Source organism: Lithobates pipiens, unplaced genomic scaffold (assembly GCF_037356315.1).
Source record: "Lithobates pipiens isolate NorthernLeopardFrog02 unplaced genomic scaffold, aLitPip1_a1.2 Scaffold_22, whole genome shotgun sequence".
Taxonomy (NCBI): Eukaryota; Metazoa; Chordata; class Amphibia; order Anura; family Ranidae; genus Lithobates; species Lithobates pipiens.
The window spans coordinates 257,468,957-257,483,245 of record NW_027507784.1 but is presented as its reverse complement, the minus strand read 5'-3'; the positions used below and the strand labels follow the sequence as shown (position 1 = coordinate 257,483,245).

The following is a 14,289-nucleotide window of genomic DNA, read 5'->3' as shown; positions in this document are numbered from 1 at the left end:
TTATCTCTTTTAAATACATATCGTGAATGATATAATCCGAGGCACCCAGTGAAGGAAAGGAAGAAAAGGAGTACTACCACCCCTCTCTCCCCCCTCATCCCCCTGGCTCCACTTAAAAGTGAATGAAAGTCCAGGATTGAACCGAGCTGAAGGGACTCTCCCCTCCTCTTAAAGATTACTCTGCTATACGCTGTATACCTTACAGCAGTAAGGTAATCACCCATTTTTTTCACGGGTGTCTAGGACACTGAAGATCTGATTTAATTTCTGCACTTAAAGGCACAGTGTCACTATAATACCAAGATAGCTATATATAGTATTCCAGCGAAGCACCTTTGCACGTTTGCACCAATATTTGCACACTGGATTAAGGACTAAAATTCAATATCGCACTTTATATTTATGTAGCCAGTTGGAATATTTGTATACACGTTACCTATATATCTTGAGTCATTTTTGCCTTATATGGCACATATATATCTTTAGTTAATTTTGCTTTATTTGTTCGCAATCTATCATAATTTTTTGAACCATTTACCTATACCTCATATTTATTGCACAAGTGATACAGTCACCTATTAGTTATAATTTTATATATATTTTTTTTTTTTTGTTTTTGTGGTTTAGAGATTGTTTATTGTATCTCTCGTTGTTTTAAAACTATTATGCGTTTTAGACATACCGATTTAATTTATTGAATTAATTAATTTAAGATTATTCACTGATTGTTGCACTTTAATGCACTATATTGTTTATTGCTGGATATACAACTAATATTTTGGCAATACTGTGGTAATATACCAAAAAATATACTAGAGGTAGCGCAACACCACCCCCCTCCTTTCACGTGATACTCCCTTTGCTGCCCTATTAGCTGAACTTGGGTTGGTGGATGTCTGGCGGAGAGCCCACCCCCACACCCGACTGTACTCCTGTTGCTCTCCAGCGTTTGGGAGCTTGTCTAGAATAGACTTGGGACTGGGGAACTCCACCCTTCTCCCCCTAATTAGTGACTCTGGGTATGGGGATAGACACATATCCGACCACTCCTCTTTGTGGATTGAGATGTCCCTATCTACTGACCTCGCACCTAGGAGTTGGAAGCTTAACCCCTTTCGGCTTACACTCTTTCCGCAGCCTGACCCCATAGCGAGTGACCTTAAACTCTTCCTGCAGGACAATTTAGACTCGGCCTCTATAGATGTAGTCTGGGATGCAGCTAAGGCCTTCCTTAGAGGGCAATTTATCACTACTATAAATGGTATAAAACAGAATACTAAAGCTTGGGAAATGGAGGTCGGTAGGGCACTCAGAGAGTCAGAGCAGGCCTATATTGCCAACCCCTCAGAGGACACAAAGAGAACTTGGTTGGGGGCGCAGTCTATGTCCAGACAGGTAGCTTTGCAACTGGCAGAAAATAAAAGATTTTTCCTACAACAAACACACTTTGAGGAAGGGGAATCGACAGGTCATATGCTGGCTCTGCTGGCAAAGGCTCAGGGTTCTACACCTATGGTTCACTCGCTGTGCGATTCGCAGGGGGTGACCCACTCGGACGCCCCTGGGATCTTACAGATATTTTGGTCCTTTTATGCAGACTTGTACTCATCCAAAGTGCAGCCCGGTGACGGGGAGATTGTGAGCTTCCTGGACGGATGTGATATTCCATGCTTGTCTGCGTCGGATGGGGAGCTGTTGAATGCCCCCATAACAGAGGATGAATTGGCCTCTGCACTGGAACACTCCCATAATAATAAAGCTCCGGGGGCAGATGGCCTTCCATCCGAGGTATACAAGCGTTACGCTAGTGTTCTACTGCCCACTCTCTTGAAAGTGTTTAACAACGCCCTAGAGAAAGGGGTTCTGCCTGCTTCTATGAATGAAGCAATCATAATTGTACTCCTAAAACCGGGTAAGGTAGCGACATCACCGGACGCATACAGGCCCATCTCCTTGCTCAAGACGGACGTTAAACTATTGGCTCGGGCATTGGCAACGAGATTGTCCCTGGTAATACATAAACTGATCCATAGGGATCAATCAGGGTTTATTCCCACACGTTCGACTGCCCTAAATATTCGCCGTTTATTTCTAAACCTACAGGTCCCTGTGGATAACCCCGGTAATCAGGCCGTCCTCTCGCTGGACGCAGCTAAGGCCTTCGATAGTGTTGAATGGCCTTACCTGTGGAAAGTGATGGAAAGGATGGGGTTAGGCAGTACATTTATTAGCTGGGTCCAACTATTATATGCTAAGCCTACGGCTAGAATTAGAGCTAACGCGGAACTCTCCGAACCATTCATGCTGTATAGAGGCACGAGACAGGGGTGCCCTTTGTCGCCCCTGCTCTTTGCCATGGCGCTCGAACCACTGGCAGCAAGAATGAGGTCGGCTCCGGACATTGTTGGATTCTGCAGGCCCACTGGGACGGATGTGGTATCACTATACGCGGATGACACACTTATTTACCTGGGGGACACACAGGGTTCCCTAACAGCAACTATGCACTTGATTAACCTATTTGGTACATTATCCGGTTTCACGATAAACTGGGACAAGTCTGTATTAATGCCCTTATCCCCTTTAACGGCACCTCTACCCCCATGCGCAAACATGATACAGACGGTTGCGTCCTTTAAATACCTGGGGGTACAGGTATCCCCTGAGGTGACGAACTACGCCAATCTGAATCTTCTACCGCTATTACTTAAGTTCAGGGAGAAATGTAAAACTTGGTGCAAACTACCGCTATCGGTAGTGGGAAGGGTGAATCTCATCAAAATGGTATGGGCTCCACAATTGCTCTACGTTTGTCATAACTCGCCGACCTGGATTCCGAAACGTTGGTTTGATAAAATTGACTCTCAGCTTAGGGAATTAATATGGTGTAGGAAGACGGCCAGGCTTAGTTTACTTACCCTGCAATATAAAAAGGACGAGGGGGGGTTGGCACTACCACATGCTAGATTGTATTTCTTGGCTTCGCAGCTTCAACACTTGGGTGGTTGGGGGTCGGATGATCCCCTGGACCCGATACGTAGGATACTTGATGACACTGTCGCCCCGGACACAGCATTGTCCAGGTTGGAAGCAGGCTTCCCTCATATGGACAGGAGTTCCCCAACTATTATATTACTGAATACCCTATGGTCCCATGTTAAACGACTGCTACAAATACGTGGTTTCCTTGGTCTCACCCCTATTTGGCGGAACGCTAACTATGGCGAGCTTTTTAAGCTCAAGGGATTTGGTAACTGGAGAAGGAGCGGCCTCCGGTACCTCTCGCAGCTGTATAGTGGCCGGGTGCTGAAGTCCTTCATGGAAATACAGGCTGAGTTTGGCATACCGCGTAGGGACTTTTTTAAATACTTACAGTTACGACATGCGCTACAGGCGCAAGCCCGCAGTATGCAGCTTTGCCTGATGGACCATGCTGTAGTACATGGGATATTCATGCAAACTGAACGAAAGGGTATGATATCTAGGGGGTATGACATGCTTCTGGATGCAATGCAAGACCCGGCACATCTCCCATGTCGGAAGAAGTGGGAGGCGGACCCGGGGCCTATGGACGCGGAGACCTGGAACCTTTGCTTGTCCTCCGCTCCGTTGGTGTCGGTATCGGCCTCCCATAAACTCTCCCATCTATATCTACTGCATAGGGTTTATAGGACGCCAGTTAAACTGCACAACTGGGGTGTTAGGGGATCCCCCCTTTGCCCAAAATGTATGCGGGACCATGGGGATCTCCTGCATATGTTCTGGAGGTGCCCAAAACTAAAAAAGTATTGGGATGAGATCCTTGACACTATCTCTTCTGTATTCTCTGTTAGTATTCCGCGGTGTCCATTGGTCTGCCTGTTGGGGGCCCTAGACGAAGAATCGTTAACGCCTTCGGCTCATACTGCCATTATTCGGTTATTATATGTAGCCAGGAAATTAATAGCATGATTGTGGATAACACGCAGGGTTCCCACCAGGCAGCAATGGACGGACCAAGTGAACCAGATGCTGATCAGGGAAAAAATAACATACCAACACAGAAACGCACCGTGCAAATTTAATGCTATGTGGCAGGGATGGCTCGAGGTTCCGGGGCTAGCCCCCCACCAACTTATACAGGACAGACTTTTACAGGGCTGAATGTGGGTCCAGGGGCATGTGCATGGAGGCACATAGACAATCTTAATCTCTTCATGGGGCTAATTCTATGTCTCTCCCTCTCCCGGCATTTATGAGGGGTAAGAGGAGGGACCAGCAGGACTGGGTAAAGGGATGCTGGACGTTGTGCATAACACTGTACTTATATAGCTGTCCCAAAATGCAATATGGTCTCAGAGAGAATGCCACTTTTGTTTCTGTTCTTGGTTTATTTTTCTTATTTTTCAGTTTTAATGACATTTCCTATGTCTCAGCGGGCTACAAACCGGGTCAATTTGTACTTTGTATTTCCAGTATTCCTTTAGACGTAAAAACCAATACTGCTGTACGACTGTATTTCCTGTCTATGTTTGGTTTGTACCATATATGTTTTGCAATAAAAACGTATTTGATTTAAAAAAAAGAAATGCCGATCTTTCTATTATTATAATTTTTTTTACTGAAGAATAAATACACAGCACTTGTTTACACCCCTGTGTGCATAGGCCCATTACAATTAATGGGCTGTATTTTAGCTCAGTCAAAAAATAAGCTGTACTGAGCTTTTTCAAGTTGCAGTGTACAAGAGGACTTTGAGTACAGGTCATACACAGCTTTAGGCTGCTGTCTTTTTTGTCCCTTTGTAGGATAGTGATTAATGCGGAAAGCCGTGGCATTTTTTTGGCATTATTTCCTGGCAATAATTTAATCAGTTAATGTGACGTGTGAAACTACCACTTGTTCTCCCTCACTGGGAATGTCACCACGAGGCTAAACAGATGTACTTACTTTTCTTCTTAGCCTAAGTGTCCAGCCAGAATGAAGACTCTGCTGCTTGTATTTTGTCTTGTATCCTCAACACCTCTCATTATAGCAGAGGAACAAAAACCGGGAATAGGGCCCAAAACAAAGAAGCACAAGGCACCAAAGTTCAAGGAGGAGGACAATGTTCTTGTACTTACAGGCTCCAACTTCTCTAGGGCACTCAAGGAAAATAAGTATTTGTTGGTCAAATTCTGTAAGTACAGTGTTTTTTTTTAAATATATTATACAAGTAATTTCTCAACATAGTTTTAAATGCACTTAAATCTCTGCTCAGTCATATGCTTTTACTTCACAGTTCTTTTTTAGGAAAGACAAGTAACAACCTCCCTGAGCTTCTGCTTGATCTGCTTTGGTTCTGTTTTTGTAACCCAGTGCCATATATTATGGTATAAATTCTCTGTACTTGGCTCCCAAAATTTTATTTGGTGTTCTCAAGTCATAAGTTATATTTGTGTACTGGGTTTGGGCCTTTAGTAATGTCAGTATTGATTATGCATAAGATGTAAAAATTCATACCATATGTACTTAGGCTGCTTTTAAAGAAGTCTCTCATTGGTTGTTATTAATGTATTCTGTTACCCAGGGGACAAAATACATGTAGTTCCATCTGCCTATGTACTGGCTTAAGGCTAGCTGTGAGTTTGGACATGGCACCTTTCCTCCCTCCATGGCGGTCCAACAACTCAGCTAGCAAAGAGATGGCTGCTTTGACAGATGGCACTTTTCTCCAACTCCAAGCACTAGCCAGAGACAAGTGTCTTTCAAGTATATACTAGGAAGGAGCCTTGTCAGCTAAAATGTTCCAGGCAATAGCTGACTTGTAAAAAATGTTCCAGGCAACCAGGGAAGTGCTAGCAGATGGAGAAAAATAGCCATCTGTTAAAGAGGAAGTAAACCCTGATGGGTTTTACTTCCTCTTTATTTCCCTGCAAAGGTAAAGCATAATGGGCTAGTATGCATCACATAGTACCCCATTATGTGTCACTTACCTGAAACCGGAGCCTGCGATGTCACCAATGTCCCCTCTAGCAGCGAGCGTCCACCTTCACCCCTCGTCCTTCCTTCCCCTCTGTGACTGGCCGGAGTCTCGTGAATTCACTCCCACGCATACGTGTAGGAGCGGTCAGTCACAACATGACCCCTTTATAAACTGCACAATCTGCCCTTTCTAAAGTGCACATGCTCCATAGAGATTGGCACATGGCTTTATTGGAAATATCTCCTAAACCGTGGAGGTTTAGGAGATATTTCCAGCACCTACAGGTAAGCCTTAATATAGGCTCACCTGTAGGTAAAAGTGGTTGTACAGGGCGTACAACCACTTTAAGGCAGCTGTCTCCTTGCTGGCTGCGTCATTGAATGCCACAGAGGGAGGAGTGGTGCCCTATCTGACCTCACAGCTAACCTTAGACAGCACATAGAAAGATGAGACAAAGTACTATATGTACTTTGCCCCTTGGGAAGCATAAAAAAATCAAGAAAAATGGTAATAGATTTTAATTGCTTCTTGTATAACATTTGCCAAAAGTAAATGTAATACGCACCTTAACCTTAAAGTGTTTGTTACCCTGGCCATTCAAGAGAGCTGTTTTTTCAGGCCATTTACATGTCTAATCTGGTGCTGGAGGCTTTTCTATCATTGGGGTCATGGGTTTGACACAAACAACCAAATTCTTTTAATGATCCTATGTTTTTTAATTACATAGATTGCATGGTGTATGGCAGCACATGGCACACAGGATTTGATTGTATGAGAGGAGTTGCTGTGTTTAGCTAGAGGCAACCCCTTACCAAGTGCATGCACCTGTGCCACCTACATATATTGGTCAGTCTTGGTATGACACAGGAGGTTGAGGAATCGCTGCTACTAGCATGAAACGTGTTTCATCTGTGATATCCCCATGGTGTCTGTGATGTTTTTATGATACACAATCAAAGATTTCAAGGAGTGCAGCAATTCTGGAACCTTTCTTTGATGTGCATTTATAGATGGGCTATGCTGGCACCCTTTAACCACTCTCACATTGTGTTTCATTTCAACTCACCTGGGTGGCTGTTTTAAAGTTTGTAAGCTGCCATCTTAGTCTATGTGTGATCTGCAGCTGCCATGTTACTGTCCATGTAATCAGGTATGATACCAGCCATTTGACGGCTTGATAGTTCGATTGAGAGTACAAGCAACTGTGACAGTTATCATTCATGGAATGCTTTGAATATAACTGTTTTGGGAAACCATTTTATTAATGGGTTTAGTTCCATTCTGAAATCTCAATTTGTGTGGACTGACCATTTCTGCCGCAGATAACACTAGGTATTTATTTTTTTATGTTGTACGTTATTTTTGTACAATAGATGCCCTTTCTATCCAAACCATGTTTATAAAATGATTAACAAATTGTGATATTTAAATTTAGAAATATGATTAAAACTGATACATGTTTTATTAAACCAATCATATTTTAACACATATAGTTTACATAGCCTTCCAATACAAATATTTGCTAAGTTCTCCTTTTTCTTTTATTCCGCTAATAGGTGATATGTTTTTAGGCATTTATCCAAAAAGTGCTTTGATTAAACCCTTGTTTAACCTTGTGTAAAGTGCTATTTTAAGCAACAATGTCATATATTTACTTTTAAAAGTTTTTAAAGGGCAACTCTACTTTCGTGGGTGAGAAAAAAAAAAAAAAATCAATTGCAAATCAAGTCATATTGTAATTGAGCTTTAGTTTTCAATCTGCAGCGCTGTAATTTTCTGTAAAGTGCAATGCACCATGGATACCTGGATGTGTTCTGTACACAGGTGGTGTACAAAATGCCCCCCGCAGAAATTGGCTTACGGATTTTCCCAGAAGTCTGCACTAAGAAGTCAGCTTTCTGGCATCCCCTGTAACAAAAATGTCATTTTTGGTGAGATACTGCCAAAGGGAAATCCCATCTAAAGGGATGCAGACCTTGCCATTAGAGCCCTGCAGGTGCAGCAGCTGACTGATAATTATAAAACCACTCCCATACAGATTCACTTTGATCATGGACACAGACAGACAAACAGCTATTTCTTCAGAATAGCAAATGGTAGGAATCTGCAACAAGGTTTGTTAACATCCCTGCAATGTACATAGATCACCCAGAGGGAAATGTTTATTTCTCCAAAAAAGTAGAGTTACCCTTTATGTGAGTTTTAAGCCATTTGTGAGTGCAGCACTTCTCGCTCAGGATAAACTATATCCTCTACTGTAAGTAAAGTGCAGACTTAGCAAAAACGTAGACATTAGGGAATTCACAGAGGTTGGTTCACACTATGGTAAGTCAATCCCTTGAAGGAATTACCTGCGTCTTCAGCAGTTAGTCATAGAAATACACCCAGAGATGATGATACTGCTTGCAAAAAGGTAGATACATGCAAAAAACAACTGACAATAGCACTAGGAATATGCTCAAAGATTTATTTAGCACTAAAATCTGTATAAGGGCTCTTTCACACATGCGGACCATTCAAGTCTGACTGTCAGTTTTTCAGTCGGACTTGAACGGACGCTCCATGCACCTCTATGAAGCCACAGATGTGACATGTCCGCTGACATCCGATCTGCTAAATCCAGATGGATGGAAACCCTATCTTCCATTCGTCTGATGGATCGGATTGGATGTAAACCGGCAGGCGGTTTGTTTTCATGCGATTCCCCATAGAGGAGAGCAGGACTCTGACAGGTCCCACCCCGTACAGTGAGCAGAGACGGACCTGTCATCCGCTGGCTCAGCAGGGATCAACGAATTGATCCCTGCTGAGCAAGCAGAGTACATCCAAACAGACAGCCCCATGAGAAAGGGGCCTAAAACGTTTTAAAAAACTGTAACAAAAGTTTTACACCTATATGTGGCAACCCTTAGGCCCCATACACACGATCGGACATTGATCGGACATTCCAACAACAAAATCCATGGATTTTTTCAGACGGATGTTGGCTCAAACTTGTCTTACATACACAAATCTTGTCGGAAATTCCAACGTAAAAAACGCGGTGACGTACAACACGTACGACGAGCCCAGAAAAATTAAGTTCAATAGCTAGTACGGCTCTTCTGCTTGATTCCGAGCATGCGTGGTACTTTGTCCGTTAGAATTGTGTACACACGATTGGAATTTACAACAACTGATGTTGTTGTCGGAAAATTTGAGCTCCACATCTTAAATTTTGTGTGATGGAAATTCCAATGGAAAATGTCTCATGAAGCCTAAACATGGTTGGAATTTCCAACAAAAAGCTCCCATCGAACATTTTCCGTCGGAAAATCCGACCGTGTGTGGGGCATTAGTGATCACCGAGCAATGTTCCACATTAAAATGGAATGAGTGTGACACGGATGACAACCAACCCAATCTAAATTCCCCCTGAATGCTGTTGGACTGTGAGCATCCTAATTCAAAGTCACTGGTGTAACTATAGATAATGGTGCCCCATAACAAAATTCTGATGGGGCCCCCTGGTGACCTCCCTACTGTCATTATTCCTAACACAGAGCATGTCCAAATCAAGGACAGGTAGTAGGAGAGCTGTCAGCATAGTCACTACAATACTAGGGACCAATGTTGTGGACAGAAGCTGTCGGAGAATGAGATACAGCAGTGCAGGGAATTAACTTTTTAAAAAACATCTGAGGCCCAAAACAGCAGCTGTAAAAATGCCTGGTGTGCATGAGACCTTAAAGTGGTTGTAAACCAATATGAAAAATATAATAATAAGACAAAGGCATAATGAGCTAGTATGCATCGCAGAACAAATGCCTCCTGCCATTTCAGCTGTTACATAGGCAGTGCCGCAGCCAGGGATATATCAAGCTGGGTGAGCAGAGCCTGATGGGGATTCACAGACACTCTTTTCCAATCAAGTCCACTCCATTAGGAATTAACCGCTTGCGGACCAAACACTGTCTGTATACTGCAGCAGGTCGGCACAATCCCACGAGCCATTGTAGCATGCTCTGCACTACTGGGGTGCCGATGCACGTGGACGACGGTTGCGATGACCCCCGGCCACGCACGAGAGCCAGAACAGGAATATGTGTGTGTGTGTAAACACACACATCCCTGTTCTGTGAGCTGAGGTGAGATAGATCATGAGCTCCTACTAGCTAGGAACAGCGATCTGTCATCTCCTATAGTAAGTCCCATCCCTCCACAGTTAGAACACTAGGGAACACAGTTAACTCTTTGATCGCTCTTCCCTGTCAGTGACATTTACACTGTAATCAGAGCATTTGTATAGCTCTGATCACTGTATAATTGTCAATGGTCCCAAAAATGTGTCAAAAGTGTCTGATGTGTCCGCTATAATGTCACAGTCCTGATAAAAATCGCAGATCGCCGCCATTACTAGTAAAAAAAAAATAATAATAAAAATGCCATAAATCTATGCCCTATTTTGTAGACGCTATAACTGTTGAGCAAAGCGATCAATATACACTTATTGAGATTTTTATTACCAAAAATACGTAGAAGAATACATATCGGCCTAAACTTCAGAAAAAAATTGCTTTTTTTAAATAAAATTGGGGATATTTATTATAGCAAAAAGTAAAAAAAATAGTGTGTTAATTAAAAAATTTACGCTATTTTTTTATTTATAGCGCAAAAAATAAAAACCGCAGAGGTGATCAAATACCTCCAAAAGAAAGCTCTATTTGTGAGAAAAAAAGGACGCCAATTTTGATCGGGTACAGCATCGCACGGCCGCGCAATTGTCAGTTAAATCGAAGCAGTGCCAAATCACAAAAAATGGCCTGGTCAATGAGCAGCCACATCTTTTGGGACTGAAGTGGTTAACAGACAGCCTGCTATTTGCTACAGAATCCACCCAATGCCTGTTGTCAATCACAAGGAGAAATTGGACATGATGGGGAACTAGTGTCTCTGCTCTGTGCACTCAGTTTCATTCGGTGTTATGGGGCTGTCATCTTTGAAGCCAACAGTTTCCGTAACAACCAGTGACAGGTGGGGAGGGAAAGAGGCAGTGGGGTAAATATGTTGATTTCATTTTACCTTTACAGATAGCTGGGATGTTCCCACAAACAATTATGTAGGGTAGCAATATTGCGGAAAGTGCAGCAACTAATCAGAATTCACTTTTCGAAACTCTGACTTCTAAACAGAAATCTGTGGTCATGTGTGACTGCACTTTGTAATTCAACAGCCCTAGTAGATGCTCCTAGGGAAAATTCCACCTTGGAGTTGTCCTTTAATAAAGCCCCCACCACCATGAAAGCAGACAGTGCAAGCTTATACTTGCTTTTAATTTCACCACTTACCTGGTCCTGCCTGGCTCATCTTAATTCTGCACACACTCACTGCAGCCAATTCATCCCTATGGGAACAGATGTACTCCTAGCAACCACTGGACCAAAGCCGAAGTTTGCTTGACTCAGATTTGAAAGAACTATACATGTGAATTAATACTTCTCTGTAGAACATATAATAGCCAAGTAATATTTAAAATATTTATTTTAGTAATTGTTTTTCATTTTTATTCTAGATGTTGCTTTGTCTGCACCATCACAGACAGTGAAAGAAGAGTTCTCAATTGCTGCTGGACAGCTCAGGAAAGAACAATCTGAAGTTAAATTTGGCCAAGTTGACATCACACAGGAAAAAGAACTTGGAAAAGAATTTAAAATCCACGATTTTCCAACATTCAAACTGTTTATTAATGGTGAAAAGAACCAACCTATAGACTGCAAAGGTAAGTGACTTAAAGTGGTTGTAATGTATACCTTGTATGTGGATTCTGTATTATAATGAAGTTCAATAAAGCACTCCTGATTGTTAAAAAAAAAAAAAAAAAGTGGTTGTAATGTCAAAACATAATTTCACTACCAGCCCCTCTGTTCTATCAAGCCATCCTACACAGTGTAAATATTCGTGTAAAATGATGCCTCGAAATACCTTATCTCAGATCTTTTCTGGCTGGTCACGTGACCTCCGGTCGCTCTCCTCCTCCTATCTAAGGGCTACAGTGGGAGGGGCCAAGATTCCTCTATGATGTCAGATGGGAAGGTCACGTGACCGCTGTGCTGTCCGCTCAGCCCTGATGCTTGTAGATCGGAGATGAGGTATTTAGAGGCACCATTTTACATAAACATTTACACAGTGTAGGATGGCTTGATAAAACAGGGGGGCTGGCAGTAATCTTTAGTTAACCTTACTACCATCTACTAGAAGTGGCAGGAGGGGATGGCATGGCTTACACACCCAGGAGCTGACAGGCAGGGAGGGAAGGGGAGAGAAGAGAGCAACGATATGATGGAGGCACATAACCTGACCACGGTAAACATAGATCAGCAGCCATGATTACCGTGCTCAGCACACTAAGGGGGACACAGGAACAGGCAGTATCAACCAGGTTTTTTACAGTTTAGAGAGGGACAGATTAAACAGCAAAAGCACTGTGCTGTTTAAACTGCTATACGGGAACAGGATTTCTTTTTTTAATTTTATTTTTAGGGTTACAACCTATTTAAACTGCAGACTATATTAGCACCTCATAGGATAAACAGCTTGAAAGTAACTCTATACATATTTATAATATAGATTAGATTGGGGAAGCGTTACAGAAGTGTCTCAAACTAATGTCAAATTGTTGCCATCAACACAAGCCCAAAGCCTGTCAATGCAGGCACTTACCCTTCCCAACTCTAATAAAAATGTGTTTATGTCTGTTTCCCTTATTGATGGGAAGTGAGGAGAAATTCCTCCATTAGGGAACACAGACAGCAATACAAACCTAACAGATGCTCTAACCCAGTGGTCATCAACCCTGTCCTCAGGGTCCACTAACAGGCCAGGTTTTATGTATTACCTTGGGGAGATGCAGATGTGATGTATTTTAGTTATCTTGCCAACCTGGCCTGTTAGTGGGCCCTGAGGACAGGGTTGATGACCACTGCTCTAGCCTGTCCCCATTCTGCTCACAACAAACTAAAATAGGTTGTAATGTGAGTTGAATTTTAAAGAGAAACTATATTGGCGTTTGGTACATTTAACTTTAAACTTTAAAGGAGACCTGTCTTGCCAATCTTTGTTTGGATGCTGGCTGGCCATGTGACTCTGGTGGCCATCTTAGGTGTGGCTTAGGTGTGAGTCATGGGTTTGGCACACATTCTAGTGTGTGGGTAGTGTAAGGACAGGTCACCCATCTGTCAGAGACAGTGTTAGTGGTAGAGTAAGGTTCCAGACGAGGAGGGAAAGTGTAGGGATTTGCCACTCTCCTGGAAACCTCCCCACTTCAACTTGGACTGGCCAGGCCACATTTCACCCCTCAAGACAGACAATGTCAGCTCAGCTGAGACCTGGTCCACTACACGGCACTGTCATCCATTTGTGTTTCCTGATTGTGCCCCCTTCCACGGACTTGTTGTGAACTGCTGTTCTTTGTCTTCAATATACGTTTTTCAACTGTATCTGGACCGAGTAGGTGTTACTGCTGCCACACCATGATGCGCCCACCCACAAGCTTCCATATTTTAGTCCTCCCCAAACCTGGCAAGGACACTTCAATATGCACTTCATTTCTGCCATTTCTGTAAGACAACATCTTACTAACCCTAACAAAACACTTACTGTCTCTTCTGAACTTTCAACATGTTTCTCATGAATCAGTTTATAAATAGGGATGGGAGAACGGTTCGGCCCGAGCATAAGTTCAGGCTGAACTTTGGTTGTTTGGATGTTCTGCGAACACTGAACAATATGCGGTGTTCCGGGCAAATTCCAAAGCCACCGGAACACTGTTAAAGTCTATGGGACACTAACATGAATAATCAAAAGTGCTAATTTTAAAGGCTTATATGCAAGTTATTGTCATAAAAAGTGTTTGGGGACCTGGGTCCTGCCCCAGGGGACATGTATCAATGCAATTTTTTTTTAAAAACTGAAATTTTTTTCGGGAGCAGTGATTTTTTTTAATGCTTTAAGTGAAACAATAAAAATGAAATATTCCTTTAAATATCGTGCCTGGGGGGTGTGTATAGTATGCCTGTAAAATGGCGCATTTTTCCCATGTTTAGATCAGTACCACAGCAAAATTAAATTTCTAAAGGAAAAATTGTCATTTAAAACTGATCGCGGTTGTAATGCATTGTCGGGTCTTGGCAATATAGATAAAACTCATTGAAAAATAGAGCATGGAATCCCCTCCCCCCCAGTCAATTACCAGGCCCTTCAGGTCTGATATGGAAATTAAAGGGAACCCTGCACTAAATTTAACAAAATGGTGTAGGGGTCCCCCCAAATCTGGTATGGATTTTAAGGGGAACCCTGCAGACAATTTT

The 14,289-nt window shown here is 42.7% G+C and overlaps 1 protein-coding gene across 1 annotated transcript in view; it reads left to right on the top strand.

Moving 5' to 3' along the window:
• The first annotated feature begins 4,905 nt into the window (after nt 1-4,905).
• PDILT (protein disulfide isomerase like, testis expressed) overlaps nt 4,906-14,289 on the top strand; it is a 59,415-nt gene continuing 50,031 nt past the window's right edge. The window contains exons 1-2 of the mRNA XM_077450003.1: nt 4,906-5,158; nt 11,496-11,702. Coding sequence (XP_077306129.1) covers nt 4,960-5,158; nt 11,496-11,702 — 406 coding nt within the window. The 5' untranslated portion in view covers nt 4,906-4,959. The remainder of the gene's footprint in view (nt 5,159-11,495; nt 11,703-14,289) is intronic.